Here is a 26,393-nt window from a genome sequence, read left to right on the forward strand (position 1 = left end):
ACGATAGCATAGCGAATGACGATAAAACAACCCTCGCAGTTGGCATGGCGTTCGATAGGGCTTACAAGTCGCCTCCTCTTGGCGATGGACAGTTGTAAATCTCGAAGCGGAAGCAGAAGTTTCACTGCCCTGTTTTTTTACTATTTATTTTATCTGAGCCATATTAATATTGACTTTAAGCGACAATTACTTTACTATAGTACCTAGTAACCTACTGTACAATGGACTAAAAGCACTACAAATTATCAACATTTTTTTTAATTGGTTGTGAACAAATATATGAGATAATCGTAAATTTTCCAACTTGACGATTGTAAATTCGCGTTTGTCGCAAAGGTCGTTGGAAATTTTTATTTTTCAATGATTTCCAAAACTTAATGCGTTTTACTGCACTTAATATTTCAAAAATTTACGAGTAGTATCTGCAGAAGTATTTATGGGTAGTAATTTACAAGCAAAGGTTTACCCCGACGATTTTTGTACTGTTTCAAAGGATATCGCGAGTACGACGTGCAGCCTAAGAATATTAATGCGTATCGGCGGTACTACAGAGATTAGTACTGCCATGTGCGTATTTATATTTTTGTTGTAATAACTAAGTACAATCCACTATGTGTGCTCCGGCGGTCTGGTGAATTAAATGTCAGTCCTCACCTGCTAGGGTATTTCAAAACTAGAAGAACAAATTCACTTTGCGAAATACATAATACCGTACTTGTGCAGTAAGTGTTAAAATTACAAGCTGTAGCCTGCACGTAGCAGATATCTGTACATCTACGGATTCAAAAATTTGTTTTTGCTCGATCATTAACGCTGCTGCTTCCAATAACAGGAATAACAAAGCAAAATAGTAGAGTAGCTATCGTAATAAATAACATCTCAGTTGTATAAAGTATCCCGATTGCTGGCTGGCTGAATGGTAGTAGGAAATTCGACAACGGTTGTACTACAGTGCAAAACACCCGGCAGTTGGCGTTACCGGCTACTTCCATTTCCAGCTAGTTCACAATGCCGTTCCTAAGGTATGAACGGGACACATTCCTATAAAATTAACGTAACATCACAGTGGCAGATGTGTCAAAATTTATAGAATGATTACCTTTTGAAACGACGGTCTTGCCTTCAAAGCCAAGTAATATCGGGCTAAGTTCGGTCTTTTTGTCGCATTAAACAGTCGATCGGCGGTGCCCTGCAATTCCAATCGCCCAAGCAGCACCGCAACCACAATATCCGCATTTGTGAAGGAATTGCCAAAAAGCCATTGTCCACGGGCGGCTGCGCAGGAAACGAAAGGTCAGCATAATGTGTGAATAAAAAATTAAGATGTATAGAAGTACTCGTATACGGTATACAGATATAAAGGTTTAAAAAGTTCAGCTGCACTGAGTGTGTTCTGCAGAATGGACATGGCAAGTGCTGCCATGCTGGAAAATGGAAGGTTTTGATTTCGGATTTACCGTTTTTTCCAAGCTGAGCGTCAAGATCATCCAAAAAGTTTTCAATGGTTTTGAAATGCGCTTCCACTGCCGCTTTGTCTGTTTTCAGGTGGTCATCGGCAGCTACGCGGGATAGTTTTTCTTGATATTTCTCCTTCAGTTCGGGGTGTTTTTCCATCATCTCCTTAATGACTGCTGGGCGATTGCCTAGTACTATGACCGGGGAAAATGACGTAAAATCAAATGAATGCTGATAACTGACTGACATCATAGTTGACATCGTAGTACTGCATATATTATCAGAATGTATCAATCACAGTACCCCAGTATGTAAGTATATACTTAATTATAATAAATAAGTTTCATATTTTATTTGTTTAATTGATCCGATTCTGTTCAAATTCGTTTGAATTCTTTGTGCAGTATATACTTTTAACTCACGCTGGTATGCTCCTTTGATAGGATCTGGCAGTTTGAAGTCTTGGTCGACTACCGTTGGATGCCACAGTAATCCAGTGGAGAGCTCACCAATCGGGAGCGCGCAGCAACGTTTCCGTAGTGCTTCAACTTCCGTGTCCTGCTTCGCTCCTGAACATAATGATATAGGACTGTAATTTTATTTAGTGAATTACAAATGGAAGCAAAAATCGGGAAAATTGCAAGCCTCCAGAAGGTAATTTAATTATTGTTTTTATTGTTGCTGCTGGTGTATAATTTGGGTGTGGCTCACTGGCTACTACCAGTCTACCACCACCTTTCACCACCTTTAGACTGTTCAGACTACCACTTAAAAATGGATTCTAGCACGACTCTTGGCTATTGTCACCGCTTTTTTACACCTCCTTTGCCTATTCCCACCTCCTTATATACGGGCGACGGCGATCGCTGGGTCCTTATGGAATGGTCAAAACTCAACAGCAAAAACATTATTGTGACATTTTTACCACTGCTTTCGCGATCGAAATCATCAACAATCGAAAAACAGAAGAAACAAAATTCAGGACCAAAACGATGCGAGAACATTTAGCGAACAGCTGCAGCACAGAGAAAATGCGGTTGGATACTTTCCGGTCGGCGGTGGCCCCAGGGTGGTGAGAATAGCCATTTCCATATTATATATTTAGTTTTTATAGCGGAGTACAGTATAACGCTGAATATATACCTTTAATTTCATCGAGGTAGTCAATGATTGCCTGAGATCCATTGACAACTTTTCCGTTGACCAGCATAGCCGGCACTTCACAGGCTGGATTGATTTTTACGTAGTCGGGCTGATAATTTTCGGCTTTGAAAATATCCACAGATTTACGCGCGAATGGTACATCTTTTTCCACAAAAGCCAAGCGAGCCTAAAATTTCATTTTAAACTAATTCTTTTGATCCCAAATATACAGGTAACAGCACTCGTACCTATTTTACACGGGTGTTTAATTGTTGTAGTTTCTATTATTTGTACTCATTGTTGTTTAAAATTATTACAAGCGGTAGCAGATGGATACCAAACATCATGAGGATAATTAACTAATCGAAGTTCGAAATTAAATAAAAGTCTCTGGTGAGTATATCTGGGATCTACTTTAATGGCTAGATGGAGTGTATTGTAACGCTATATAATCATTTACCATCTGGCTCCAGTAACTCGGGTGAAACTCGTACAAAACAATATCCGAAGAGCCGCCATGAGAAGCCATCTTTAGCTGTCAAATGAGAAGGATGAATAATTTAGTTCAACAGGAATTTCAGAAATATATCAACTTCGATCTTTATACTCGATGCTGCAATAGGGGTACTCGTATAATCGTGTTAACTTTAAAGGACGATGTCTACACAGCATCTTGTACATATTACGATTAATGTAATACCCAACCATTCATTCAGTATATAGTATAGAACACCTCTACAGCGAAATATGCGAGCCTTGGTGAGGAAGTTTTCTTCTTCTTATGGTGATTGCAGAAAGTTTACTAACTATATCTACCAAGTACCAATGTCTACAGCGGCACTTACATTTACAGTTACTTACCGGGGAAAACTCACAGTACGTCGGAACCTTTGGTAATAATACGCGAAGTGTGGGAATTAATTGCTTTAGTGTGCACTTCACCTTCCGGTTCCTTACAGGTTACAATACAATTTTGACGAAGTTAGCTGCTACTCTAACTCTACTAACAAACTGTCAACTCTAGCAAGTAGTCTGATTTCTTAAAGTGTGCACTGTTTTACCTAAAAGATCGCAACACGCTCGGTGCAAACTTTTGCGAGTGCGCCAAGCAGATCTACGTACAAGAACCGCTCGCGTGCCTAGATGTAAAACTTATCGATCGTAAAGAATTTTTGTCGTGGACTCATGATTGTATAGACAGTCCCCAGCGACAGCAAAGTCGGCATTAATCTAGTTCTCACGCGCAAAATGCTTTCGCACCGGCTAACAATACTGTAAGTACAGTACTTACTGTAATAACACCAGATATCAATACACAACACCTTGTTGTCAAATCCGCTGTCATGAGTATGAAGTTGACAATGCTGCACTTCCGGCATAGACTATAGGTGTCTACATGTACCGGCGTTCTGCCACATGTGATTCTGTACTAATTATAAAAATTAATAACTGTTGTCTCATTTGCTTACCAAAGATAACATTTAAGTGTGTGTGTGTAACTTAAAATAAGTGTGTAACCCATCATAAAATTTAAGACCATGCGCAACAATTCAAAATTGTCCGTAGACGTACCCTAGCTGTTTTATCAACATTCTAACGAGTAAAAATACTGTTATGATAAAAATTAATCGAAGTAATGTGATAACATTTTCTTAATGATGCAGTTGACCCTTGAACAGCGATGTTCATCCTTGAAGTTGTTTGCCGATGCTAATCCAATATTAAGTATTTGATTTTTTCTTTTCCTAAAAATTTAAGATATCGCGCCGTTTGTTGAATGTCAATCAATACTCATGGTCAATACCGGTACAAAACTGTTGCACACTAATCTACTTTCTTTATATAAATTTGTGTGTTAATTGTTGGTCATGCAGGTTGATATCTCCAGGTAATCCATAATTAATTAATTATACATACTTTCCCGCCATTACTGTGCTTCTTTCACTTACGTTACATGCAGTAGTTCTTTCGTTTTTCGATATGCGAAATCAAATATTTCTTGTCGTTGGCTGTTATGCTAACCGAACCAGTAGAAAAGCCAGTTGACGAAGGATGTATAAGAGCAGCCGTTTGATAACAGAAAAAAGGACTCAAAAACAATAAGGATAACACAATATTTCTAACAATAAGCAATCAGCTGCTATGCAGACTCACAACAGCCTGAAAAAAATTTAAAAAATATAAAAAAGATAAAAAAGTAAGTTAAGTGTATCTACTTCGTTCTAGGTATAGTAGCGTCTAATTTGACACCATCCTCATAACTCGATCCGGCCGACAATATTCCATCCACTAGTTACTCCATTTCGGGAAACGTGCTCTTATGACATGTTAGTCACACATTCCTAAATATTAGCGAAAATGCCAAATAATGCCCAGTTTATATCATATTTTTTTAATAAGAGGAGCTCGTACCACAATACGGCACACTTCGACAGTAATCTCTTCTTACCTGTTGAAATGACGGCCTTTCTTTTAGCCGTCGGTAATAATCGGCTAGAAACACTCTTTCCGTCATATCCCAAAAGTGTCCCGCTCTTCCCAAAAGATCCAATCGCGCCAGCAGTGTGGCCAAGGCAATATCGGCATTGGAGAAGTTTCGCCCGAAAAGCCATCCATCGTAATGCTTTCCGTCGTGATCACCTTTGTAAACCCACATAATCATAAATATCTATACGGTTCAAGAAATCTGAATACGAACGGAACAATAATACTAATGTACAGGTCAGTCAGCAACATTTCGTGAATGTTATACGTCAATACCATGCATCCGAGCAGCAGTGCGCAACTGCGCATTAACCTGATCCAGAAAGGTGTCCAAATCGGCTAATAATTCCCGCAGTGTGTTTTCGTCCGAATTGTTTTCCACCTCAATTACTCGCTGCAGTTTGGTCTGATAGAAGTGGGCCAGATGTGGATACCGCTGAATGTTGTCAATCATAAGCTGCTTCCGGTCAACTCTTCCTGAAATCGACCACTAATACTGTCGTAGCGATAAAAACGTAACAAATTTTTACGTATACAAATTACAGCGTCTACAATATTCCAGACGCATAAAAGTAAGCGCAACTGAATTTACTCACGCGAAAAATTATCGATAACATTTTGAGGAATTTTAGTTCCCTCGAGAAGATGCGGATGTCGAACGATTCCCAGTGTAATTTCGGCCATGGGAAGATCAACGCATCGTTGTCGGAATGCATTTATTTGCTCCTTCTGCTGATTGTAAAATGGGTCAGGATCTATTTAAAAAAAACAATGCATTTTGTCAATTCTTGTCGGGACTCAGGAAGCGAATATTATCTCACCGGTGGTAATGCTATCCAGGTAGTCGATAATCTCTTGCGATCCACTGATGGCTGTAATACTGTCACCATTTGATATAGTGATAGCCGGAACTTCACACGCCGGACTGATGGCCACAAAATCTGGAGCGTATGTTTCTCCTTGAAGTATATTTACAATTTTGCTCACATAAGCGATGTGTTTTTCCACAAATGCCAATCTAGCCTGGAAGGCAAATACCGAAGGTTCAGTTACAATATCAAGAAAGCTGTATTATATTCAGTACAGATTATTGTTATACTTGTTATTGTTATACACTTTATATATGATTTATGTTCACTAGACTTTGTATATAAAAATTACACATATAATCATCGTCAATACAGCTATGTACTCGTATTACACAGCGCTCCAATGGATAATGGTGTTAAATATTACAGTTCTCAAAAGAAAGCTATACACCTAACTGGTAAGTACTTTAAAAAGTAATAATTTACCATTTGGCTGAAATATGAGGACTGAAAATGATACAAAGTGATTTGCCGATCAGGTATCTGGCCACTGGAAGCCATTGTGAAAACCAAAATAATTACGCAACAACAAAAAATTTGGGAGCTGATGTGCTAAATTTTAAGATTATTAACTAGTCTTTTTCATGGCTACAAAAATTCGCGTCAGTGATTCAATCCGCCGAAGAAGAGACAAGCTAGCGCGTCCACGCCTGCATTGCTGCAAGATCGGACTTTGATCCGGGATATCGCGCACAGCAGCGATACAGAACGCCTTATATTGTACCATCACGACAAAATCTTGCGAGAGCAAAACGTGAGCACACCTGTACGGTACATATTACTTTCTGCAAAAGCATTAAACCGAACGTTTTACACAGACTGTCGAACATTTATTTTTAACCAACACTCGTAACCTAAAATTCTGCATCCAGCAATAATATTGCAACAAAGCCAAACATAACCAGATCACTCACAACTAGCAAGAGTCAGCAACATTGCGAATTCGAAGCAACTCTGGCATACAAATTTGCCCGCTTCAAATTTCATCTCATTGCACGCACAAAATTTTGTAATTACCAGATTGTAGCGTTTCAAGTAAAAATTTAAAAACGAACACTAAACAAAAACTAGCATATCTGGCAATCAAAAGCAGCTAAATGTCACCTCATCACAAAACATCAAACAACTATTTTCTTCGGCGCATCACTATAAAAGCCCCGATCGCAATTACGCCCACCACTGTCGCAATTCCCAAGAAGGTCAAGCCGTGGGCGTACAGGAGACTGGCTCCTCCGTACTTAACCAGATCGCTTGTAGTGACGTGGGTAACGGCGACCTGGAAAATATCAATCAATCCGGCATGTCGTATAACAATAACCGAGAAAAAATAATCCAAAAAAATTTTGTTCACACCAAACGAGGACTGCGGTTAATCGAAACATGTGTCAAAACTCGATGTCGATGTACAGTACAAACGTCTGGCGCTAAGTTAAAACAACTTATCCAAACCGGCGGATGTACAACCATACAGGTAGTTTTTAACTTTTGCATAAACACACCTTCTGGAAAGCCGGACGGTCATTTAGCCGCTGATAATAAATTGCTAGATATGGTCTTGTTGATATACTCCAGAATCGCTGTGCTAATCCCAGGAAATACAACCGGCTTAACAAAATTGCCAACGAAATATCCGCAGTGGTAAATTCCGCCGCACACAACCACCAATTTCTTCGTTCTAACCAATAAAAAAAATCGTCATCAGAATTTCTCAAATAATTATTTTCAGACTCACCATCAACGGTTGCGTTTGTTCGCAGATGTTCTTCAATCTTGTCAAGCAGCAGATCTACCTCATTTAGTTTCCCGTTGACAGCATTTAAATCATCCGCTTGACTGTCGTTCTGCTCCACTCTGGCCAGTTTATCGTTATACGCATCGCGCAATTCGGGGTGTTTAGCCATGTAAGTACTTAGAAGTTTTTTCCTTTGGAAAAAACGCTCTAAAAGCAAGACAAATAAATATTTTATTTTAAGACGATGCAGTACTGTACGAAATTCATAACAACTGCTGAACATATAATGGCCTGCGTGCAACATTTTCAAATTGATCAGCAGTTGTAGTAAGCATGCCTCTATGTACTGAACTTACCTCCGAGTTTACTTTTCACAAAATCTGGAACTTTGATTTTGTCCGTCAGTTCCGAATGGCGCATATATCCGTACGTAATCAGTTCAATCGGTACTGCATCGATGGCATCCCGAAGATACCGCACTTTGTGAAATCTTAATAGAAAGGAACGGATTAAAAATAATTTATATGTATTTACATCAACTAAACGGTAAAACCTACTCAATGCTAGACCGCCCAGGCGAAAGAGACACGAACCCTGTAAATGCCACCACGATAAAGCGCTAATCATAAAGGAACTAAAAAACTTCCTTACCGGTTGTATAATGTTCTTCGAGGTAGTCAATAATTCTCTGTGAGCCCGAGATAATCTTCGTTCCGTCACGCAGAACGGGCACTTCGCAGGCAGGATTGATCTTGACAAACCATGGCTCATAGTTCTCCCCACAGCTGATGTCGATAAATTCTAGCGAATGAGGAATACCTTTTTCCAGCAGTGCCATTCTCACCTAGGAAAATAACGATCAGTTCATGAAACTTGTGCGGGATATTAATATCGTACTTACTTTTTGGCTGTAAAACGATAACGGATAATAATACAGCACAATTTGGGGTTTTGCGCTGGCGCCATTCATTGTTTTGGACATTACTCGTACAGGCACTTCGTTCACTTTGTCACACGATGTTCGCGCATTCGGAATTGATTGTCCGCTCAAATATCTGCTACCACCATAAATGTCCAAAATTACTGGCTGCTGACGCTGTTAATATGTGAGTAAAGTTTAGAAAATGTTTTAAATTTCAACTTCCGGCCTTCCCCAATATAAGCATTAAAATTCGAGTACAGATGATCCCGACTCCAGAGCCAAACAGTAGTGGATCGGCTTGTTTAGCGTGTACGCGATTTTGGAATAGAAAGTCGAGACAAAAAATGCGTCAATGGGTAGTCGTTACGCAATCAGCCGCAGCACGTCGTCTAGCGTATCTGGAGAGTGCAATGCTATGTTATTGTGCAGCAGTGGCGTTTTAAGCAATTTTATTGCTGATTTTACTGGCATTGCACCATTTGTGGACCCTCCGGTTGTCGAGCGACAACGTAACAGAAGCACGCGTGCGGTGGCCCATGCCACAGGCTGTTTTAACGTAAATCTTTGAAAATTCATAACTTTGTTCATTCCTCCATTAAATTTTTATGTATAGTCGTGAAAAATGCAGAATAATACACAGTATCAGGCAAAAGAAATGCTTTTTAATTTTTCTTTCAGGATTGTGCGCTGTTAGCCTGCGCGGCTAGCATAGCCGCCTATGGAGGATTTCCCATAGGCGGCTATGTTAACCGCAGGGGCTCATACTGCATTACCCTAAAGAAGAAACAGAAAACATTTATTTTGCCTAATACTGTGTATTATTCTGCATTTTTTAAGCTTTTTTTTATTCTGCATTTTTTAAATTGCTTAAAACGCCACTGCTGCACAATAACATAGCATTGCACTCATCTGGATTCTGTAAGAATACGCGTACAGTACTTACTGCAATTTTATTTCGATTGCATGGCATCCAATACCTACTCTTTCGGGAGTCTTCCTTAACTATTTTTCCATTTTTCAAACAGTCTTTCATGAGCTATATTTAAGTAGAATAGTTTTAAATTTATCCTAACCGCATGTTTCGCTTAAAAATATCGAAAAACTTCTTTCATCGAAATAACACACACTCTTGACACTGTATCTGTTTCAAGAGAGAGATAACGACAGAACGCTGTTACGAGTGATTGAATGGGGTGCAGTTGCTGAGTTGATTTCAGAGCTTGATACCATCTTGCGTTTATGCCGTTTTGCCTAGATTTTACCAATATAGAGTACAGTATACTACTGACTAGTGAGTGTAGTAATCGAAAAGTTTGTCAGTAGAAATGGAAAATCTGTCAGAGTTTGAGTTATGGAAGCAGGGTGCCGAAGCGAAAGTTTATCTGGGTGACTTTTTCGGGCAGCCTGTAATTGTCAAGGAACGTTTCCCGAAGAAATATCGTCATCCCGCTTTGGATCAGAACCTCACCCAGGACAGATTCAAATCGGAGGCGCGCATGTTGGTGCGGTGTAAAGCTGCAGGTAAACTAGTAACGTAGGTTAAACCATATTCTCCAGAGTTTTCGTCCGATATCAGTTTTAGAATGTCCGAAATTTCGCGGACCCGATGAATAAATCTCTCTGTACTTGAAGTACACGTTACGTGTATGATGTCCTTTTGTATTTTTAGGTATTAAGACTCCGACCGTGTACTACGCCGATTACATATCGTGTCGGCTGTGTCTAGAATATTTTCCCGGATCCGCGACAGCAAAAGATTTCATAAATGAGAAACTGCTGATGAACGATGAGCGTAGTCGTGATTTATTGAATAAACTGATGGCATTGATTGGTAGTAATGTCGCACGACTCCATGATAATGATATCATCCACGGCGACCTGACCACCTCCAATCTGATTCTGCGGGAACCACATGATGATCTCGATTTGTACTTTATTGATTTTGGTTTGGGATACGTGAGTAAAAGTCCCGAAGATAAAAGTGTCGATTTATACGTTCTGGAAAGAGCCTTCCTGAGTACACATCCAGGTACGGAAGAGCTGTTTGCGCTGTTGTTGAGAACTTATCTGGATAAATCTACCCGAGATGGAAAGGAGATCGCTGCTAAATTTTATGAAGTTCGTCTGCGGGGAAGAAAGCGAGTGATGATTGGATAATGGGTAAGTCCTGTAGTCCTTGACAGAAAAGTAAAGGGGAAACCCGAAACTTTGACACCTTCTAGTTCTACTAGTCAGTAGTAACTACTGACTAATATGCGGAGTTGTATACTCGTGTCATAGCGAAAAATTACTGAGGTAGTTAGCTCAGTTTTCCCCGATTCCCCCTGCCAGCCTCTCCAACAGAGTATTCCATTTTTTGCTGATCATCCGTTCATTGTAATTACAACACGGTAAACATGATACTAAACAGCAAGTTTTAGAAATTTTTCGTTAATTTTTATGGAACTACGGGATAAGAGTACTAAAGACTTCATTATTATTAACTTTAAGATCAGCAAATCACGAGTGATGCAGCGGAGCTTCAGGTGCGAGTACAGATTCGGTGTTGTAGAGGGCTTGTGGTTGTTTTTCTTCGAAATTGGAAATGAATAATTTTAGGCGTTACTTGATTCATTCAACTCTTCGTCAGCTCGTTTATCATAGTCTTTAGGCCACACAAAAAATCTGCAGATATTAGTATACTGTTAGCTTTGCCTTTGCCGTAATTTTCCGGGGTGGCTCTTCCCTCTGCAGCTAATACACGGTAAAACTGACTTGTGAATATTGTAATCATATTTATTATTACTTTTGTTTAACTTTGGTTACAATAGCACTTGTGCTTTTGCATGAAATTTTCTCAATTTCTGTATGTAACAAAAATTTCCGATTGCGAGTGAATAACGAAAAAACAATTAAAAAAGAACTGCGCCACACTTGATCAGTTTCAGAAAGCAACAATATCTACAACGGAAAACTGAAAGCTTAGCCAACTTAGCCAAAAAGACTAACTAGGTTGCACACAGAGTTGGACCGGCTAACTAACACGTGGCTTTCGAGAGCGTAATCTCGAGCGTAGATCCGAGGATTTGGAAGGTGTATTGAATTCTTGTAGTACGATTCCTGCATCATCCAAAGAGAAGTTGTTCAACATATATAACGTCTCTTCCGTGTCAAGATCGGAATCGTTCTTCAAACCAGCCATCAGCTGATCAAATATCAGTGGCTTATGCAAAAGCTCTTCGTCCTCATCCATGGGACCATTTTCGCAGCACGAATTGTCACCGTGCTCAAAGTGTCGCACAGGTTCTACTCGTGCCCTGGTCGCTCTCGTGCTAAGAAGCATTTTGCGGTCTGATGGCTTTCCCTTCCTCCGCAGTTCATCCGCTTTTTTCTCTGCTAATGCAGGTTCAGGTAGGGGTTCCGGTAAAGGGGCAGTGTGTAGAACCGGGGGTTTCTCCTCCTCACTTCGACTAGTAAAGGACTGTCTTCGTGGAGAAATGGAAGCTGGATCGATTTCCTTGGATTCTGGTAATTCCTCGATACCGAGTTTAATCCACTGGTAAACACTGGACAAAAATTCACTCCTCGATTCGTCTTCCTCTTCATTCTTTGAAAGCTCACAAAAATCTTGGATGTACGAATTCATGTCGGCCAGGTCAGACGGTGATAGATATCTCGCATCGGAACTTAACAGCAGTTCAGAGAATTCGACATCGACGTCTTCCTCTTTGGTAAAACTTTTCGCTAAGACAAAATTTCTCTTTTGCAGAAGGTCATACATCAATCGTATCTGTAAAACAAAAACACTGTTAAAATGCTTTCATGTTTATTTTCGAAACTTTTTACGAAATTACACTTCTTTCTATATTCCAAGCGAATCAGCTGTGCTACAAGATAGCCAATAGAAAAGTAGAATCTTCTTAGTTTTTATCAGTTTTTTTTTTAAAAAGTCCAAAGCCTTCCTTGATGAACGTGACTAAGGCCTTGTCCCGAATTCAAAGCGAATCTCGCTATGGTACGGTTGCTCAACCGCACGAGGTGGCAGTATGCAGTGGCCACGCCTACAGATACGGTACGCGAAGCCACCTCGCGAGGTGGAGTTGCTGTATCGCAACGAGATTCGCTTTGAATTCGGGACGAGGCCTAAATAACATTTCCACGAGAGTACAACATACTCTTTCGGCATCATGGCGAATGCCTTTCGCATAAGAAACACTGGTCATGTTCCACGCTGCTATTAACGATATCCTTCGGTAATCGAAATCCGGCGCAGACGGTGCAATCAGAGGTTGGTAAAAGTCGTCCTACAACAGAAAGAACGAAACAAGTTGCAGCATTTGTTTTAAAGCAAGCTACATAATACACAGTTACCCCATGACTGTAATTTCACCCAATGAAAACACATAAGCACCATGTTGCTCGGTTGGGGTGACAAAAGAATTGAAGAGAAACGAAATATTATGACGCAGACCGCTTTTAGCCAACCCGATCGTACCTGCAGCTTGCATTTCCAATATTCCCAAACATCGAACGACTGGTTTCCGCTTAATCCAGCTACCGTTCCCATAGCGTTATGATTAACAACAGCTAAGACTTCTGGCGTAAGCTCGATAAATCTGCGCAGACGCAAATCTCGTTTTTCCCAGTTAATTAATAATTTAATACGGTAATCACGAACTCGTAAAGCTTAAATAAAGCCTTGGCTTTATTTAATACCTTTGCAAAGCTTGGTATTCCCTTTCGAAACGTCTAGGTGTACCTTCGGCGGTTTTGCAGATCACTGTTAGCACCATCTTCATTCTTTTAAGGATAATCTCATTTTTCTAGAACCAAGACAGATAAATATCATGGTAAATAGTAAAAAGGTAACAGCGAGCAGGGATGCTAGCTGTGTGCGCTTTTTAAAAACTTACTCTTCTTTCCAACATATTTATCATTACTTCAAACATTTCCACAGGAATAGGTTTCATTTCTAGAAGTCAACACGGCAATATTCAGGAAGGACAGACAACAGAAATTTGTCAGTATTTTCAACCCACTTTTGGTTTGTGCGATTCGGTTGTAGAGTGTGATCCATTCCAGATCTTGGCTAGTAAGATAATAGTCCAGAATTTTTTCTCGACCTCCAGATAAGCTGCGATTATTTTTCAAGAGTTTCCCTTTTGCATCCCGTTTCTGTTTTGCTTTGACACTGAAACAGGCACGTTAACTGCCATATTAATCCAGTTGACAGCCGATAAATAAAAACAATGGGCTCACACTTCGAAGTACTTCTACAACAGCTTTATGGCGATGCTAGTGCACGAAAGTGTGAACGAAATATTTCGGTATAAATTTAAAACTGATATAAATAACAGCAAAAAAAGAAATGGTATAATATAAATAAAAAAAGAACGCTTTCAAATTTATATTTTATCAGATAATTATACGGTAACTTACCCATAAATTTCCGGGATGGCAACACGATCTTTTCTAAAAAATTTGACAACATTATTTAATAACGCGGAAATGGTGTGCAACTAGCCATAAAACGTCTTTCATAAATTAATGCCTTCTGTCCATGTACGTATAAGTTGATATAACGTAATAAAGTACCAGGCTACTACAGAATACCTTGGTAGACTGACGTTCTGGCTTTGAGGTATTACTTCTATGCCTCGTTTTTCTAGGCTCTCTGCATTCGATTTAGGAAATTCGCACCAATACGCTTCGCTATTATTGTCATCAAGGCTTTCGTGTCGGCTTCTGATGCGGCCAACCACAAATTTGGAAGAAAGCACCTACAATACGCAACAGTGAATTCACGGTATGTATAGACTTCCATTCGGGCTGGTTGCTGCGTTGGTTCTTACCACCGCTTCATTTTGCGTGGATCTCCTGCTCCTTCGGGCAACCGGATGATCTTGTTCTGTGCATAATGGACAGGGTGATTGGTGATGATAATGAAATTTACAACTGTGTGGTTGGTATGTACCAAAATTACCAAAGAGTTGTCTATATCTTGAGAAGAGTATTTCTTTACTGTATCAACTTAAACGTCCTATTTTTCGTTAATGCAAGTCATGATTATTTTTTTATTAAAATCTTTGGTTACCAGAAGGTCTGGCGTCGGTGGCACTCGACTGCTCCGATTCACTGATTAAATCCCGCTGTCTTTGTAAGTGGTTCACTGCCATAGCAGGTCCACCAACCGCAATGCAGTCGCCCTGAAAATATAACGATTAACCTTGTGAAGCAGTTCTATTATTCTTATAATGACAAAATAAAGAAAAAGTTTTCGAACGAAATGTAAGTTCAACAAGTAGGAAAGTTTAATTTGCAGTCGAAAAACTAAAAAGTAGTCCACATCCCGCTTGTGGCAATGTGGTTACCGCCGAACGTCGCTATCGGGGTCGGATGAGGCCACGACCGAAGGCTGCTGTCAATACGACCGACACACGTGTGACACATGTATTTTCTTTATTATCGTTAGGCGTTAGCAGTTAGGACGAGAGTAAGTAACTAATTCAGATTATCAACTCGAGAGTGCTATCAATTAGAAAAAACACCTTAATGAAATTAAATCTACACTCTACTGCCTATTTTTGCTGAAATTCTCAAGAGTGGTCGCGACTTTAAAATATCGCAGCGCGTCAGACCACACATTTTCCACCCCTGGGGGGCCTGGACAGGCTTCTCTGATATTTGATTGTACAGTACATATGTATAGATATACAGTATTTATACTCGTACCGAACAAAAAGCTGCACCATTTTTGCTGTTGAGCATTAAAGTGCAAAGATAAGGCATAAGGCCAGTTTTGAATTAACGTACACAAAAAACCCGAAGAAATTAATGCTCTACTATACACGTCGAAAAGTTGCGACGGTGTCAGAAGTTTCCGTAAAGACTCTCGCGGGTCAGCCACTCAAACGGACTGAAAACGAAAATAGACGATAGCACCACGGATAGAAATTCGGTCAACCGACCAACATCGTAACGTTATTTGGTCCTGAGTCCAGTTCAGTGATATTAATAACTGAAGTCTTAGATCTATCGTTGGAAAATGTTGAACTTGGATTTCAGCAGATGATATATTAATTTTTGGAAGCGGAACTGCAATATCCCGAAAAACAACGCTATGCCAAATAATAATATGTGGCAAGAACCGGGAAGTTGTAATACTCCCTTAAGTTCCAACTAGACAGTTAGCCCAGCAAGAACTGGTCGGATGCGACGTTACTTGCAGTCTTGCATGTTACTTCATGTCGACCAAACAAAATTCTTACACCGCATATTGACTTACCCTCCCAATGCAAACGGATGAAATGCGAAAAATTCCCCACGATTAGAAACAAAATTCTAATTTTTAATAAAAAAAAACAGAAATATGAAACAACAAAGATTATGATGCAAATCACCCAAACAACTGTACCGTGCTGTTGAGGCACTTTGATCAGGATTGAAGGGACCAGTCCGATAAGCGTGGAGTTGACTCCACCTGCTCTGGGATGTCGCGCCGTCTTCGATGCAGCGCGTAAGCTTCAATGCTGAGTTCAATGAAGTTTTGCCACATGGTCTGGCTCTGATGTGTGAGGCCACAGTTCACGACGCGACGGGTAAGGCTACCAAGCAGTCGAGTGAGTCATCCATTCTCAAGGGGGCCGTAAGTGCAGCACGGTGGGTGACACCGTTAACAACAATCGGCATTGTGAACGATATCGATGAGCGAATGAGATGAGTCACAATTCCGGGACCGATAAATAAACTCATGGTAAGTTACCGTAAAGTTGCTTGCTTTGGTGGATGCTACAGCCACAACCTTTCGCTTTTTCATTTTTCCTACGATCATTATTAATAAATCACCATACTCTTAAATTTAATTTGGGCTAGCCTTTTGAGTTAGATTGTTTCATAGACTCACAGTGATAAATTATTGCGAAAAGAATCTTTTCGCACCAAAGCAGCAGAATCGCTGAAGTTCGTACTGTTCTTGTTTTTGTGCAACTCTGGGAGGGATATCAGTAGGTACCAGAACGGATTTTTTTTTGCAATTTTAAAATGTGATTGTACAGTTTCAACTTGTGTATTATTTTTCGTTAAAGTGCAATACTGTAACATTGCTTATTCCGAATACTTTATTCGGATGTGGGATTCTTCATACTCGTACACAGGCTCATATTCGGTAAATGAGGAAAGTTTTGTTTGGGTAATTGGGTTATCACTTATGTGTTATAAACATTAATTAGATCTTCTTGTTGTATCTACCAAATGAATTCCTCCTGTTGAACTTGCAGTTTTCTCGCTATTGTTTTGGGTTAACTTGTCATAATATCTGGCACGATAAGAATAGGATGTTGAACAGTCATCTGAACAGTAACTGTAAACTGTCGTCAGTCCTTGAAAACTGTTAAATTTTGCAGCCAGAATGTTGGGAGGAGGCAATCAGTACGCTCGTCTGAAGACGAATCTGCGCTTAGCACTGAATCGTCTGAAGCTGTTGGAAAAGAAAAAGAGTGAACTGGCACAAAAAGCGCGACGCGAAATCGCTGAATATCTGGCATCAGGCAAGGAAGAGCGAGCTCGCATTCGAGTCGAACACATAATACGGGAAGACTACCTTGTGGAGGCAATGGAAATGCTGGAAATGTACTGCGATCTACTCTTAGCGCGCTTCGGATTGCTGGAACAAATGAAGTGAGTGACGTATGAACAGCGAAGAAGACTGTTAAAGCTGGACTAGGATTAGAAAACTATGGTCAAAATAAACAACAAAGTTAGCTTCGAGGTAAATCTTGAGAAATAAGCTACAGAAAATAGCAGAAAAATATGCGGTTGCGTCTTTCGCAGGACTATGGATGAAGGATTGGAAGAAGCTATAACCAGCATTATTTGGGCAACCCCGCGTTTGCAATCCGATATTGCGGAATTAAAAGTCATCACCGAGCAGTTGACCGCTAAGTTCGGCAAGCAGTACGTGCAAGCCGTGAAGGAGAACCAGTTTAACACCGTTAACGACAAACTCATCCGTAAGCTGAGTGTGCAAGCTCCCAAACGGTTGCTAGTCGAGCAGTATTTGATTGAAATCGCGAAAAGCCACAAAGTTCCCTATGAACCGGATCCGCGTGTGATGTCCGAGGAGGCCGGACATGATGCTCTGCTGGACTTCGCAGCAGCAGACAGCATCGCGGGCAGTGTCAACCGGCGTCCACCCGGAGCGGGCAGTGGCGGAGCCGGAAGCGGAGGTGGATTCGGTGCAGCAGTCGGCAGCGGAAGTCTGCCGTCGCAGAGTTTGCATGTTGAACCGCCGCCGCCGATGTATCCACAAACACAGTCGTTCCGCGATTATGAGAACAACAATCCTCTGGATGCTTCGAGTTCCATGGAGGTAGGTGGGAGATGGGTTACGGTTCTGTAAATCTTGCACATCTTTAAGCAGATGAACTTGAGTTTTTTCGGTATGACTCTCTTCTCGTTCTTACCACTGACATTCTGCTTTAATGCTTCGGTTCTCATTTGTTATCTTTCTGAGTTTCCTGATTCATATTCAAGTGCTGTTTCTGTATGTGTGATAATATCTTTGCTTGCACCTGCAATTAAAAACCGCTTCGCTTTGTGTAGCGCTTTTTGCGAAAGGATTTCGAAGCCAATGAAAATCATAATGTTGACGAACCTACCACTCCCACCGCTCCGCCGCCTGCATACGAAAGCCGTAAGTCTGTGATTCGGTGTTCGTTAATTACTTCGCGTGGAGATGACTAATACAGAAATTGTGTTTTGTAGCACGTGATCCCGGGAAACCGGTACCACAACCTCGAATGCATATGGCGCCGGTGAATCCTCCAGCGCCACCGTCGATCAGCGATCTTCCTGAATTACCTTCTGTGCCGCATGATGATGACGAATCACCACAAGGAAAGGATGACGATCATCATAGTAACCTTGATTTCGAAGATTTAAATAGACGTTTCGAAAATTTGAAAAAGAAGAAGTAAATCGAATGACGTGGTGGCTCTCAGCATTTGCATTGCTTTTCCCATTGATTTCCAGACTGTTTCACCTGGATTTATGAATTACTGTTAAATTTTTTAAGCTTGAATGGCCTGTATGCATACTGTAGCCTATCCAATCAATTTGTTGCATTAATTTCACTGATTTTGATTTTTTGCTGCACTGTTCGGTTTGTTTATGTTTTACTGATAGGTGAATTACTTAATTAGGCAATTGATTTTTAGATTGTATTTTGTTCAGTTATGATTTTATTATATGTATATTGTATTAACAACACGCTGAGTATTATGTCATTGCTGGTACTTCTCTGCACGTCAGAAGCGTTTTTGTTAACAATAAATATGCAAGACGATAACGAAGCTTTACTAGTCTGAGCCCGTGGGTTTAGAAAACTTAACATTCGAGGTGATTTTTCGGTTACCCGAAGTGCATAGTGGAATGAACTTTCAAGACGAGCAAAACAAATAAATATCATTCATCGGATTCATCAGTTTCCGATGCATAAATATCGTCCTGCTCATCTTGCTTTTCTTCATCAGATTCCGAGATGTCCCACTGAGGATTGTTCATATCCACTTCCTTCTTCTCTTTGACTTCGAACTACAAAATTTACAGCAGGATTAATCGGAACGGCTTCAGTTTTGTTAGCAAAGAGTTAATTTGCATGACGCGCACCTTAAGATTGGTGACAGTATCCACATCCAGATACGAATCCGATTTGACCACAACAGAGTAATTATAAGTTCCAGGCGACGGAGCCGTGAATTTCAGCTGAACACTTTCCTCCGACACAAGATTTGTGACTAGCATGGGTGGTGAGACCAGTCGTCGCTTTTTCTTATCGACAAGAAAAACCCACCACCATTCTTGTTTTTCCTGTCGTAAAATTCAAATCGTGAGGACACACCTCTGATATAATCATAACATCGGGAAAGTAGCTAATCTTTCCTGACCTCCGGAAAGTATGGACAATGTACTGGATGGGAAAATTTTGACTTCAAATCCGGTATCGTTTCACCGCCCTCGCCAAGATCCAGATAATCCTCGTCTTTTTTGTCCTCATTATCTACCAAGTCCTCTTCGGCATCCTTCTGCGGTACACTCTCATTGTCATCACTCTCATCGCGGCCGTTCTCTTTTGTAACCTTCTCGTCTTCACTGTCACTTCCTGAATCGCTTTCGTCGCTTTCTGAGTCTTCCGCTTTATTGACAGTACCATTGACCTTCTTAAGTTTCTCACCCTCTTCGTCCACATTCTACAAAACGGGACCACACAAATTATTATATCTAGCGGACAGTTATCCATATACATATCCTAAGAGGATGCGCACTCACAACAGCAGGGGCAGCGTTTTCTTTGCTGTCGCCTTGTCCTTTTTTGCCTTTCTTCACATTCTGCACTTTCTTCCCTTTGGACTTCTTTTTGTTTCGCCGATGGGCACTCTTACTGTTCGTCTATAATCATGCTCGAATTTTTGAAAGTGCCATAAGACAACAGCTAACATTCCATGTACATATCTCAGGTAAAACTAATCATCAAAATATAGATCACACTACCTTTGCCGCCTCCTGAACTTCCGTCTCAGTTTCCGGAGCTTCTTTTTCTGTGTCCACTTTAGCTGTTTCAATCCATTCCCCCAAATTCGCCCGCTTTAGCGTAACATTAACAGTGACAATCGCATCAGCTGTTACGGTATGCTCATCCTCGTCGTCGACAACTACGAAAAAGGCTCAAGTTTGCACCAACGAGCCCGATATTATATCCTAATCTCCTACAGTAACGAGTACCTTTAAGAGAAACAGCGGCATCCACATGTGGCATTGCATTACAGACACTGATCACATCGTTGTACTGCTTATCGGTCAAATTTCTTAACAATTTGCGCCGTTCCTCTGCAGGGAAACGCAGGAACTGCACCATGGATTTGATGTTACGTTTCTTGACGAAAAAATGCCGCAGGATTTCATTATCGATATTAGGTAGCTGCAGTAGTGGGCTGCAATTCTCACTTAATCCCTGCACCAACATCTGGCTCAATTTCATAACATTCTCCACAGTTTCAATGCTGGGCATTGTGGGAACTACAAACCAAAGACTCAGGTGGCTTCTTGTGGAAATTCTCAGAAGGTATTACCACATACTTTGGCGAGTATAATACCACTGCATGAGGATCGCACATGTGCTAACCATTTCCTGGATTAACATCGGGCATTTCTTCAGTATATAATCCAGGTCTGAATAAATTTAATAATTATTGCATACGAGCCTTAAAAACTGGATACGTATGAAAACCATGTAAAATAAAATAATTTTTGCTCCAACAAATATACCTTCCCGAAGATACCGCGCTGGTATTTCCATCCGCTCAAGATGAGCCAAGAGCAGAGTCCGCGCTTTTACACTATAAGGAGCTCCGAATGGCCTATCCTTGATTTTCTCTTGAACAGTCCCAAGACTTTTTAACATCTATAGACGAGGCTCATAAAGACGAGGGCTTTTAAAATCATCATAAATTATACTTTGTTCAAATAAGTAATACTTCTTCCACATGAAACTCACTGTCCGAATATCACAAACAGTAAGCAGATACTGTATTATATGTGCTGTTATTGTATGTACAACTCATTCTAAGCCGGAATAAAAGATCAAGATCGAACAATTATTTCGATACCACGCCCTTACCGCCGGGATATATAAATTGTCGTCGGGCCTTTGCACGATTTCCGGATTATACATTGTTTCGAACTCACATGCTCCGCTAAGTATCAATAATACTCCTGCATACGAAAACAACACGTCCGGAAATTAAAAACCGTGTGCAATATTGCACTCACACCACCGGGCAGGTAACGATGCCACTAATTTGTGAAAACGAAAGTGTTACAACGTACGTTTGATGTTCAGCGTCGACGATCGGTAAAAGTAGAATTTTATTATCTTTGTAGTTTCGATCAGGACAGCTTCGCTTGTGTAACGAATCGATCGGTACCACCATACACCCTAAACAACAAAAATATAACACAATCATTCAAATACACCAGCTTTACGAAAATTACGAACTGCTTTTTTGTACCAACATGTACGATAATGAATAACATCTATTGCATAACAACATCAACGTAGTACGGTATATTTGTAAAAATAAAAATTAAGCTTCAAAAAGCACAAACATAGATAGTTCAAGAAGTCTGAAACAGCTTATCGAAAGTCGGCTCATTCATATACGTACAAGATTACACAAAAGCGTTCGTATGGTTAACAGCAAAAGAAATTAATGTCTTATTATTCTTATCCAAACTGACTTCTTTCGATAATTCTGGCAATTTAACTCAAAGGATAATTTAAATTCAGTACTAGACAGACTTAATGGCATAGAAATACTTACAACTATAGTAGGAAGCAAAACCATGAACACCAATCCATATAATCCCAGCACCTAAATAAGAAAAAATAATGTAAATCGTCACCTTCTCTTCCATTTTGAAAAGATGTTATTTTTCAGGAATTCATATTCGTACCCATATCGAATTTTTCCCCTGAACAAGCCAAACAGGCAAGGCGATACCGAATTCAGTCACACCCGGCCCATCCGGATTTCCGTACCTCTCCCAGTTTTCACGCGCAGCATCGTCGGTCAGTCTAAACACGGTACAAAAATAATTGAAACAGCATACCTGTCTGTACTCGTGCTATCCGTATATAGATATTTGATATTCCGAACATACGCTGCATGTGCTTTCGTTATGTTAATGAATTTGCTCTCATTGCCTCCCTGCCGATCAGGATGGTACACTCTGCTCAATTTGCGGTATTGGCGTTTTATATCTTCCACCGTCGCCCCCTAAATTAACAAAATCTGTAATACAATCTTTGCCACGATCCAACGTTTGTCCGAAGCGGACATACCGGTTCAAGTTCCAAAATTTCATATGGATTCCAGTCAATCACTTCGCGCTTCGTGGTGGCTACTGTGTACGCTATGAAAGCGACAAGTATCCATCCAATCGTCAGAATGATTTTTCTGTAAAACAGAAATCATCTGTGCGCTTGGGTAGCAGAGAAAATAAAAAGCGCGGGTTTGTTACATGAAATTCCTTTTTAAGCGCTTCTTCGGCTGGGAAGCGCGCAGCTTGGAACGCTTGTGTTCGCAATTATCACAGGCACATTTGAATCCTTGCTTGTCTGCATCTGAAGCCCAAAAATGTATTTGAGATAGTGCCAGTTAACTGGATTAAAATGAAATGAAGAAGAATTAAAACACAGTACTAAATACTGTCATGATCGGCAGAACTAACTATGAGTTCTTCACAACAACGGGAACTCAGTAAAGTCTAGCTGAAATACAAAGTGCTAATGTAAACCTCAAACCTTTTTCTTCTCCGCGCGGCCAAAACATGTAGGAAGATGGAAGAAGTACTAAAAGTAAGAAGGCCAGAACGAAATACAGGAAGGTATCTCCCTGCTCGTCGTACTGAAATTTCATCGCCATTTTCAAAAATAGGTAAAATATCCGATAAAGATGCGCGCTGGCGCTAACAGAATATCAAATATTTTAAAATCCCCGGCCGGGTGGTCCCAGAAAAACGTTTGTTTCACAATCACTAATCAGTGAAGGGAACAATACTCCGGATTTTAGTTCGACGAAGTCCAGAGATGCCAATATCCTCTGCGACAAACACAAACCGAAACGATGATATATTAGAACTCCAGGAGATGATTGTCGATTCAATACTGGATGATAATAATATAAATGCCTTATCCAATTTCTGGATCGCAATCTGGAATACGCGGATAATGATTTTCTTCCAGAATCAGAGATTCGAACGCTTCAACACCTGACGGCTCCGAACAGCTGGATGCCAAACGGAGCAATATCAATCGAGCAAGCCACTTACGTGACCAGTAGCTCAGTGATTGCCGTCAAAATACCATTATTTTCATTTTAATCTCATTTAGGCTGACTAAAAACCAAATTCAATTTCCTTTCACAACTGCATAACGGTATTATAAACAAAAATTCGTAACATGTTTTGCCTATAGTAGGCATTTGGAAAAACAAAATCGGTAAAAAACATCTGAATTTCTGGGTAATCCGAAGTATTGCCGATTGCACAGCAAACTTGCAGTACGAGTAGTATAGTTTCACTTCGCAGCTAATCTGTATTACGTGGCTTTACTCATTACCGTATCAGAAAGCGAGATACTCTGTTATGTGCGATCGAGGGCCGAAAGTACTACAAGACGTGCTATTGTGCATTGTGCAATATTGCAGAATGCAGGCTTCTTGACCAGTACGAAGTCGCATCATCAGTTCCGTAAGTGGACCGTAACTTATCAGTCACGTATAGTAAAATTAAGCAAAATGTTGTTTTTTCAAGATTGAGCGATAAACGGATCGTTCGTATGCAGCTCCGAAAATTGAAACAATTTTAGACCTTTGAATCTTTGAATACCAAAAATTCAAGGTGTACAATACTGCAACGGCAACTTTTAAGCTGCCACTAGTGGAGTGGGTTAATCCACCCGTACCACGATAAAACGAGGTTTGATGGTTCGTCGGTGATGTTCCGAGTTAGCGAATTACCCAAAAGTCAGTTATGCAATTGCGAACATGTTAACCGATACCGGCGCGATTGTCAAAGTGCACAAACATTTTTAATCAGCTGAAAAGTCATTGGGGAAGAGCAAGGGCAAGGGCAAGAGCAAGAATGATTTTAGAACATTCAGACAATCTCCGAAGTCTAGAAAATCCACGTTAGAACTGGTCATCTCGTACACGTACAGATTCAGATGTTTCCGGTTGAACTAGCACCAATGAGATGTACATCTTCACTACGAGTACAGATCTCATTTGTACGGCTACAATACACTGAATAATATTATAGTTCCATCGCAAGTTTTCTACCTTGGCAGTGAGTGTGATATATCTGAATTTGCCATCCATCTAATTGTTAGATTTTGATTCACTTTAGTTTGACAGCAGTAACAATATACATGTGGTGCAGTATCTTTCATTTATTTGTAAGGAATAAACTTAATTACTCTACAAAATTATAAAGATAAAACAATTCAATACGTGTACAAACAGCGGACTTTATAAAGGTGTTACACCCACAGCCGTTACGCGCTAAGCATATGGTTGGGTATGCAAACACAAAATTTTAAACTTGAAGTCCAGTGTAAGTTACTGGTGTATTGAAACCAGTTTTGATAAAACACGTTAGTCTAAAGTAATAAAGATTTGACTCTGATAAAGACGACTACTTTAGGTCTTGGAAAATGCTCACGATAAAGGTCATGCTCATGGATGGACGGGTAATTCGTGTCGCATATACTGTACAGCTATAAGCACGGCTGATATTGTCACATAGGTATGGTTAATTTCATGAATCTTTCGATCGTATGTCTAATATGAATAAACTATTAAAAATTGTATGGTTATATGCAATTAATTTGCATACTACTTTTACTGTTTATTCCATACAAGGTATGCCTCGCGCTCCGCGCTCGGCAAAACCATCTTGGACGGAAACTAATATTTGACCATTCCTTGTTTTTTCCTTGATCCTATGACCACAGGCTATATTTTTACTTTTTTCCTGAAATGGTCGTGCAGTTCTGATTGTTTTCTGCATTAGTGCGTTGAAGGCCAGTTTTGATCGTAGGAAACAATACCTTTGGAAAATCTCAAATAAAGGCATGCTCATGGATAAGGAATTTAAGACTTAGCTGTTGCCACACTATCACTGTTAGAACGTTCTGACGTTCTAACAATCGGACGTTCTTAATTTCACGTAGGTTGGTTAATTTCATGAATCTTTCTGAAGACGTATGTCTAATATGAATAAACTATTAAAATTGTATGGTTATATGGAATTAATTTGCACTAATACCTGCCTTACTGTTTATTCGTAAGAACGTACTGTAGTACCTGCGCTTTTTTCACGGGCTCGGCAAAACCATCTTGGACGGAAACTAATATTTGACCATTCCTTGTTTTTCCTTGATCCTATGACCACAGGCTATATTTTTACTTTTTTTCCTGTAAATGGTTCGTGCAGTTCTGATTGTTTTGCTGCATTAGTGCGTTGAAGGCTGCCTAGGCTGTTTTGCTCGTAGGAATGTACAAGTACCTAACTGACACTTCCAGTACCCTTTGTCTCGTGCCTCATTAATTAATATTAATTCCAATTTTCTATGTATACTTAGAACTGTCGAAATCTCTCAAACGTGACCAAGATTTTAATTAACTCCCAAGATCAAAGGATTCAGAAGGCACTCCTATGGAAAATAAGGAATTTTCCAAGACTTAGCTGTTGCCACACTATCACTGTTAGAACGTTCTGACGTTCTAACAATCGGACGTTCTTAATTTTTGACGTTCTAACGTTCTTACGTTCTAAATTTTTTACGTTCTGAATTTCTAACGTTCTGAAGTTTGGACGTTCTGACGTAACTAATATTTAACCACGGGTGAAATTTCTACGATTTTACGATGCAGGTTGAACCTTTGAATTTTCCAAACGTCTATTTTTGAGACATTTTAATAAATGGCTGTAACAATTCCGATTTTTAAAATTATTTTACTAATACCGTGCGGGACTCCGAGCGCTGGCAACAATTTGTTTTACTCGTAAGAACGTACTGTAGTACCACACTATCACTGTACCAATATCTAAAGAACGTCATTATATTGCTCCATTTTCTATACTTAAGAACATGTCGAACTGTCTTCTGACAGACGCTTTCTAAACGAAATCAAAATTCAGAAGGCATACCTATGGAAAATTAGGAATTTTTCAAGACTAAGCTTGACTT

General features: G+C 40.0%; 7 protein-coding genes across 12 annotated transcripts; 2 read left to right on the plus strand and 5 right to left on the minus strand.

The window, feature by feature from the left end:
- Positions 1 to 623: 623 nt before the first annotated feature.
- LOC129602716 (ganglioside-induced differentiation-associated protein 1-like) lies at positions 624 to 3,958 on the minus strand. 3 transcript variants are annotated; one of them, XM_055501827.1, is made up of 7 exons: positions 3,890 to 3,958; positions 3,059 to 3,133; positions 2,599 to 2,785; positions 1,878 to 2,024; positions 1,458 to 1,649; positions 1,100 to 1,275; positions 624 to 1,041 (listed from the first exon to the last, which is right to left on the minus strand). In XM_055501827.1, the coding sequence occupies exons 1-7, from the start codon at positions 3,941 to 3,943 to the stop codon at positions 1,018 to 1,020; spliced, it is 855 nt and encodes a 284-aa protein (XP_055357802.1). In that variant the 5' UTR covers positions 3,944 to 3,958; the 3' UTR covers positions 624 to 1,017. The 3 variants fall into 3 exon arrangements, with proteins under 3 accessions (XP_055357802.1, XP_055357805.1, XP_055357804.1); XM_055501830.1 differs by lacking the exon at positions 3,890 to 3,958 and adding an exon at positions 3,660 to 3,776 and having other exon boundaries at positions 626 to 1,041; XM_055501829.1 differs by lacking the exon at positions 3,890 to 3,958 and adding an exon at positions 3,460 to 3,808 and having other exon boundaries at positions 629 to 1,041.
- Positions 3,959 to 4,651: 693 nt separating this feature from the next.
- On the minus strand, positions 4,652 to 6,577 carry LOC129602837 (uncharacterized). Its single transcript, XM_055502000.1, has 6 exons — positions 6,378 to 6,577; positions 5,904 to 6,105; positions 5,679 to 5,837; positions 5,359 to 5,559; positions 5,048 to 5,238; positions 4,652 to 4,940 (listed from the first exon to the last, which is right to left on the minus strand). Exons 1-6 carry the CDS (start codon positions 6,450 to 6,452, stop codon positions 4,917 to 4,919), a joined length of 852 nt encoding a protein of 283 aa, XP_055357975.1. The 5' UTR covers positions 6,453 to 6,577; the 3' UTR covers positions 4,652 to 4,916.
- Positions 6,578 to 6,770: 193 nt separating this feature from the next.
- LOC129602857 (ganglioside-induced differentiation-associated protein 1-like) lies at positions 6,771 to 9,727 on the minus strand. The gene is made up of 8 exons (XM_055502027.1): positions 9,549 to 9,727; positions 8,585 to 9,003; positions 8,335 to 8,527; positions 8,241 to 8,277; positions 8,040 to 8,173; positions 7,684 to 7,890; positions 7,451 to 7,626; positions 6,771 to 7,227 (listed from the first exon to the last, which is right to left on the minus strand). Exons 2-8 carry the CDS (start codon positions 8,663 to 8,665, stop codon positions 7,078 to 7,080), a joined length of 978 nt encoding a protein of 325 aa, XP_055358002.1. The 5' UTR covers positions 8,666 to 9,003; positions 9,549 to 9,727; the 3' UTR covers positions 6,771 to 7,077.
- On the plus strand, positions 9,520 to 14,862 carry LOC129602859 (EKC/KEOPS complex subunit TP53RK-like). The gene is made up of 3 exons (XM_055502028.1): positions 9,520 to 10,126; positions 10,275 to 10,765; positions 14,254 to 14,862. Exons 1-2 carry the CDS (start codon positions 9,931 to 9,933, stop codon positions 10,760 to 10,762), a joined length of 684 nt encoding a protein of 227 aa, XP_055358003.1. The 5' UTR covers positions 9,520 to 9,930; the 3' UTR covers positions 10,763 to 10,765; positions 14,254 to 14,862.
- Positions 11,373 to 16,029, minus strand: LOC129602855 (uncharacterized). Its single transcript, XM_055502022.1, has 11 exons — positions 15,870 to 16,029; positions 14,679 to 14,790; positions 14,437 to 14,492; positions 14,198 to 14,364; positions 14,024 to 14,056; positions 13,624 to 13,775; positions 13,498 to 13,556; positions 13,301 to 13,407; positions 13,080 to 13,200; positions 12,760 to 12,888; positions 11,373 to 12,374 (listed from the first exon to the last, which is right to left on the minus strand). The coding sequence occupies exons 2-11, from the start codon at positions 14,758 to 14,760 to the stop codon at positions 11,619 to 11,621; spliced, it is 1,662 nt and encodes a 553-aa protein (XP_055357997.1). The 5' UTR covers positions 14,761 to 14,790; positions 15,870 to 16,029; the 3' UTR covers positions 11,373 to 11,618.
- Positions 15,972 to 18,865, plus strand: LOC129602856 (IST1 homolog). Of its 4 annotated transcripts, none has more exons than XM_055502025.1 (5): positions 15,972 to 16,337; positions 16,987 to 17,260; positions 17,414 to 17,951; positions 18,185 to 18,275; positions 18,347 to 18,865. In XM_055502025.1, the coding sequence occupies exons 2-5, from the start codon at positions 16,992 to 16,994 to the stop codon at positions 18,556 to 18,558; spliced, it is 1,110 nt and encodes a 369-aa protein (XP_055358000.1). In that variant the 5' UTR covers positions 15,972 to 16,337; positions 16,987 to 16,991; the 3' UTR covers positions 18,559 to 18,865. The 4 variants fall into 4 exon arrangements, with proteins under 4 accessions (XP_055358000.1, XP_055357998.1, XP_055357999.1 ...); XM_055502023.1 differs by lacking the exon at positions 15,972 to 16,337 and adding an exon at positions 16,345 to 16,591; XM_055502024.1 differs by lacking the exon at positions 15,972 to 16,337 and adding an exon at positions 16,345 to 16,587.
- LOC129602854 (translocation protein SEC63 homolog) lies at positions 18,853 to 23,695 on the minus strand. The gene is made up of 16 exons (XM_055502021.1): positions 22,944 to 23,695; positions 22,661 to 22,763; positions 22,482 to 22,596; positions 22,301 to 22,416; positions 22,094 to 22,214; positions 21,961 to 22,011; positions 21,467 to 21,575; positions 21,258 to 21,352; positions 20,906 to 21,041; positions 20,717 to 20,809; positions 20,363 to 20,656; positions 20,132 to 20,292; positions 19,910 to 20,029; positions 19,528 to 19,830; positions 19,250 to 19,450; positions 18,853 to 19,174 (listed from the first exon to the last, which is right to left on the minus strand). Exons 1-16 carry the CDS (start codon positions 23,062 to 23,064, stop codon positions 19,046 to 19,048), a joined length of 2,268 nt encoding a protein of 755 aa, XP_055357996.1. The 5' UTR covers positions 23,065 to 23,695; the 3' UTR covers positions 18,853 to 19,045.
- Positions 23,696 to 26,393: the final 2,698 nt, after the last annotated feature.

The sequence above is a fragment of the Paramacrobiotus metropolitanus genome, unplaced genomic scaffold (genome assembly GCF_019649055.1).
Source record: "Paramacrobiotus metropolitanus isolate TYO unplaced genomic scaffold, Prichtersi_v1.0 Parri_scaffold0000004, whole genome shotgun sequence".
Lineage (NCBI taxonomy): Eukaryota > Metazoa > Tardigrada > Eutardigrada > Parachela > Macrobiotidae > Paramacrobiotus > Paramacrobiotus metropolitanus.